The 6,000-nt window shown below is 36.2% G+C and overlaps 1 protein-coding gene across 2 annotated transcripts in view; it reads left to right on the top strand.

Annotated features, from left to right (window-relative positions):
- atp13a3 (ATPase 13A3) overlaps positions 1-5,691 on the top strand; it is a 48,565-nt gene extending 42,874 nt beyond the window's left edge. The window contains exons 33-34 of one of the 2 annotated variants that reach the window (XM_084101539.1): positions 1,369-1,461; positions 4,234-5,691. In XM_084101539.1, the coding sequence (XP_083957665.1) occupies positions 1,369-1,461; positions 4,234-4,434 (294 nt within the window). In that variant the 3' untranslated portion in view covers positions 4,435-5,691. The remainder of the gene's footprint in view (positions 1-1,368; positions 1,462-4,233) is intronic. The other variant, XM_084101540.1, reaches the window with a different exon arrangement.
- Positions 5,692-6,000: the final 309 nt, after the last annotated feature.

Here is a 6,000-nt window from a genome sequence, read left to right on the forward strand (position 1 = left end):
ATAACATGCTAGAAACCTAGTAATCACTGCAATAATGATCCAATCATGGACTCTTAAGCATTTTCCTATTTAAATCCAAACTGACTTTTTTGGGGGGGCAGGGCAGTGTTTTATTTTTTCTATAGTCAGAACAAATTACTCTATAAAAACATCAGTTCGTTTTAGTGAATATTGAGCCAAAAGAGCTTCCAACTCGTTCATCTAAAATAGCTTGATCATGGAAGTATTTAGGACAATTTGCAATTAATTTGATTAATAAGAATTTCAAGTAATTCAATTTTAAAAAAAAAAAATATATATATATATTAGGGCTGTGAAATGATTAATCGCATCCAAAATAAAAGTTTGTGTTCACATATTATATGTGTGTGTACTGTGCATAATTATTTTGTATATATAAATACACACACATGCATGTATATATTTAAGAAACATTTGCTTAAATATACTGTATATATAATTTGTATTATATATAAATATTTTATGTATAAATAAAAATTTTTTTTAAAATATATACATGCATGTGTGTGTATTTATATATACAAAATAATTATGCACAGTACACACGCATATAAACACAAACTTTTATTTTGGATGTGATTAATCGCGATTAATCGTTTCACAGCCCTAATTTATATATATTTATATATATTTATTTATTTATTTTTAGGGCAATTATAATAGTATTAGGATCAGTAATTTGGTGCTTCCTGAAATTCCATTAATGAATTGGACGATTCCCATCCCTGTACAAAAGTAAATTTCATGTGCTCTGCTGAGGCTGATTCACAGGATAAGGAAACAGAAGTTATATTTTGAGCTATACAGGCAGCCAGGCCATGAATTGTACAACGTGTCTGATTCCATCAGCAGCTCCTGCCTCTGAATGAAAGAAAAGGTCAAATTACTATTGTCAAACTTTGAGCAAACTCCTCACGCTTATTAAGAAATGCCAGCAATCATCGTAGTGGCATATAGCGGCTGTTTGCTTCGCCTCTAGATCCCGCCGTCTTCCTGGTGCGGACTACAGGACACGCTCCTTCTCAGACATTCTCCCTTACCTGTCAATCATAGAATACTAGACTCCAGCAGCCAATCAGTGGGACCCGATCCTGTGATCTCGCTTGATGTTCATTGACAATAAACTGATTATTTTTAGGGCAGAATAAAATAATTCTCTTGCATCCCTCTATTTCTCTTTAACTAACACACAATCCAAAAAAACCCACTGCCCTTTCAAAAAGAAATGTATTTAGTTTTGCTCTTGACAAGGAAACAGCAGAAACAATTGATGACACATAAATCTTTTGCTAGCCATGTGATCCGTAGCTCTCTTCATTCTTTCCGCCCTACTGCGATATTCTTTAGACCGTCGTGCTTGACGTCATCTTATGGAAGCATGTGTTCAGCAGAGACAAGCAGGGAAGCTATGGCGTCTCCCCTGCAGGCCCGACACCACAGGTTGGGAAAAATCTGACACTTCTGTTCACCGTTGCCTTTTCACTTCCTGGTGTCCACTCCACACTATTTCCCACTCTCACTCTTTTCCCTCTCTCCTTTCTCCTCCCTCTCTCTTTCCCTCTCCCTCAACACCCTCTCTTTCCCTCTCACTCAACACCCTGTTTTAACGTTTGGCCTTGCATGCGGCAACATGATTTTTTCTGAACGCTCTCTAGTGCCCCCTGTGGGGACTCTTGTTTTGTCATGCTCCGGGGGCTTACGATTACCCCTCCTCCCCCTCCCCCCATTTTCCTCTAATGCTCCTTCTGTAGTGGCAATTACTGCATACGTGTGTAAGCTATGCGTCTTTTTAAACCGTGTTTGGAATGACGGTGCAGGTATGTGCCAAATAGATCAATATTTAACATCTAACATAATGAATTGCAAAACTTGCACTAAAGTTCTGATATATTGTGTTTTGTGTGTTTATAAAGCATCTGGTTTGGTTAAAGGAATATTCTGGGTTGTTTGCAACTTAATGTCTATGGAAAGCATTTTTGAAGTTGGGACAGTTTTTCTACTTCTGGTTTTGCTTAACTAATTTATAGTTTGCTATATAGTGCCATGTTAATTAGTCCTTGATGGAAAAAAAACAGGTTTACTTTTTTAGACTACACTACTGTTCAAACGTTTGGGGTGAGTAAGATGTTTTTTTGTTTTTTAGTTATTAAAGAAATGAATACTTTTCAGCAAGGATGCTTTAAATTGCTTTATATGTTACAAAAATATATTTAAAAAAATACTGTTCTTTTGAACATTCTATTCATCAAAGCATCCTGAAAAAAACTGTATCATTGTTTCCACTAAAATATTAAGCAGAACAGCTGTTTTCAACATAATAATAATAATAAGAAATGTTTATTGAGCAGCAAAACAGCATATTAGAATGAAGGATCATGTGACAGTGACAATATTGCTGTTTTTATTGTATTTTTTCTTTTAAATGCAGTCTTGGTGAGCATAAGAGACTTGTTGTAAAAACATTTTTAAAATTTTACAATCCCAAACTTTAGAGCGGTAGTGTAGTTAAGTTGTCAGTATTCGAGGCATGAGCTGTAAAGGCACAGCGCTATTCTAGATGCGGGGGGTGGAGAGCAGCAGCTCATTTGCACTCAAAGATACATGCATGAAAACAGCATGTTTTTGCTAACACTCAAAAATTGGTATTTACAACATGTAATAAATGATCTGTGAGGTATTTTGAGCTGAAACTTCAGACTCATTCTGGGGACACCTGAGACTTGCATTACATCTTGTAAAAAGGGGCATAATAGGTCCTGTTTAAAGTGTAAATAACTCTGAATATTCCTTTAAATGAATGCTCTGGGTTCAGAACGAGTCTGTGGCCTGCTGTCGATGATCACAGACAAATAATTTATACGTGCATCATCCTTTTAAATTGGGACTATTTTTGTTGGTGGATGAACTTCAAGTTACCAATTTGTTTGGTGTATTCATGCAGACATGGAGTAGTGTTATTTTAGTATTATATTTAGTATTTTAGTATTACATACATTTTTACTCATAATTATTTGTGTTTAAGTCATTTTAGTTGTTTCATTTAAGTTTTAAACTTAAACTTTTTTAGTTTAAGATTTTCATTTTTTTTTCAGCTTCATTTCAGTTACTGAAAACATTACTGATCAGTTACTGATATATATATATATATATATATATATATATATATATGCATGCATGCATGCATGCATACATACAGGTGTATATACATATACATATACAGATATAGATAGTTTTAGTTAAGAATAATAACACTGATACTGAGATATTAACCAGGTTGACTTTTTTTTAGCTTGTCAATAAGTTATAGTAATATATAATAATAGATTGCAAATAACCTGGAATATTCTTTTAAAGGAATGTCCCGGGTTTAAAAGGAGCTCTATTGACAGTGTCTGTGGCCTGCCTTCGATTTAAAAAAAGAATAATTTTGAGCCCTTAGATTGTTAAAACAAGCAAATATTGTCTACAGTAAGTCCATGAAGCAGCCCTTCAGAAGGGTTTTGAAGATAAAATGTTTTTGTTAAAGCACTTATTTTAATGCTTCTACACCAAAATATGTCAACAGATGGATGAACTGCAGTTTATGCTTTACTAATATGATTCCTGTGAGTGGATTTTTCTCTATGCGCATATTGTATACAATTAGTGGGCTCAGATGTTATGTCTTTACACGCATTAGGTTAGTGAGTGGTTTTGTCTTACTACTTCCATTTTAACACTATAATAAGTCTTTTAAAACTGAACCTTTATCACAATGCATTGTCCTTCCCAATATACTTTCTATTTGTATTTTGCATTGAAAGCACATTACATTGATGACAAGTCAAAGTTATTTTCTGTGGTAACTGACAGCATGCCATGGATTTGAACCCGGAACATTCTTTTTAAAACCATTTGAGCTTAGCTAAAGCAAAAATGTATATTTCATTTTGGTATTAATTTGAATAAGAATAAAAATTCATTACCCTTGCATGTGCTCAGAGGCATGACATACTCTACAGACAGACCAAAGGCTCTGACATTGTTTCTGCAGATGAATATGAATATCTCATTTCATTTTGTTGTAGTTTACAGCGATTCCATTACAGGTTTGAATACTGTCTTTTGAAGAAAAGGATAAAAACCGACTTCTTATCTTCACCTTCCCCTGTGTTCCTCTCTGGCCGATGTGTGTGTGTGTGTGTGTGTGTGTGTGTGTATGTGTGTCTATAGGAAGGAATAGAACTGTATGGACCTAAATGCCTCTCCTGGCTGTGCTGCCGACGGAGAAAAGTGCCCAAGGCTCGGTACATGCACCTGGCCCAAGAGCTGAGCGTGGATCCCGACTGGCCTCCCAAACCTAAGAGCACTACTGAAGCCAAACCCGGCCCTCATCCGGACGACTGCTCCTACCAGATCGAGGCTGTTTCCTAGCATTTCCACCCGCTCGCACTCCGTATCGCGCATCCAAACCACCGGGGAGTTCCCTAAACACTGTCAAATTTAACGATTTTGTTCGAACCGATACGAAAAAAGACACCAAAAACAAAACCCTGCAACGGAGAGTTTTTAATAACACTTCGAAGATATTTCGAGGTTCTGTTCTCCCATTTGATTTTTTTTTTTTTTTTTTTTTTTTTTTTGCTGCACAATGTTTTTTTTAAATGGGCGGGGTTCACAGGCTGGGAACTGTGTAAGCCCCGCCCACTCAGGCGTGCGGTTTGTCAGCACGTCACCGATATCCCCTTAAGACATCATGTAGACCGCAAAGTCATTGAACTCATTACCAAATGTGGCTCTTTAGATCACCGTCAGACACCATGGTCCTGGTGGCTCTCCTACAGATATCAAGGAGGCTCTTCACTGGATTTCAAGCATCGTCCTGTTCCTGTAGTCTGTAGTGCATCATCTCTACAGGCTCTGCGGCAGGGGCTGCATGCTAACGCTTTGGAAACCGTCGCTGCATGCGGAACAAACCAAACTCTAGTGGCTCACAGAATCCAAGATCCAGCTTCGTTTTCAGCCAGCTCGTTTTAAAAAAAATATATATATCGACGTAGATATATAATTATACTTGATCTTTACTTTTCATATCTCTTCCCATGGAAGAATCGAGGTGGGATTCACTTGTGGAAGGCCAAATTTGTAAAAGTTTGCGTTTTGTTCACTTTTCCTGGCGCAGCATTTGCGATTGGTTTTGATTTGATCCATCCTGAAACTGAAGTCAAGTCCTGATTTAACTAAAAAGCCGGCATCACAGTTTTTGCAAGGAAACGTTGCTGGGAATTGCATTGGGGATCAACAGGAAAGAGGCAAGGGGCTTACATCGAGAAATATAGGGCACATTAGGAAAAAGTACAAATGATAGTTTTAAACTGGATTCCTTAAAGTTGTGTATCTGACAATTGTATGTTCAAATTTTGCAATCCAAATCAAAGCAGGTTGCTGATAAAATCATTCTCAATTGGCCAGTTAACAGTATTACTTGTGCATGACTTATTAATGGTTTTGCTGCTAATCTAGGAAACAAAACAACATTTTTCATCCTAAACGATCATTTGAAGGTTCGTAATCTGTTGCAGATGATCCCTCCCCCTCTTCCAGATGTGATGTATTTGCATAATTTATACAATGCAGTTTAACTATTCTCAACTTGCAGATTTGCATCTTTTGGTTATTATTTGTTTTTTGAAGAAAAAAAAACAAAAAAAGGTTTTTCATATAATAATTTTACATGTGGCGTTCCTGAAAAGAACCACTAAGCAATATCAGGTGATCACCGTTGTTTTTTCATTACACTGACAGTTTGTATTGTTGCTTATCTGAAAATCCAAACCATTTATAGTGCATTTTGAAGAGTTTTGGTCAGTCATTTCACTGAGGTAAGTTTCATGCCTTTTTATGTTTTTTGTTTTTTGCTGTTTTTTTTCCCCGGCAACTTTTCATGTTATCAAAAAAGTCTCAAATGGGAAATGATTAATAGTAATATGTACTATTAAA

The sequence above is a fragment of the Abramis brama genome (genome assembly GCF_963993115.1).
Source record: "Abramis brama genome assembly, chromosome: 23".
Lineage (NCBI taxonomy): Eukaryota > Metazoa > Chordata > Actinopteri > Cypriniformes > Leuciscidae > Abramis > Abramis brama.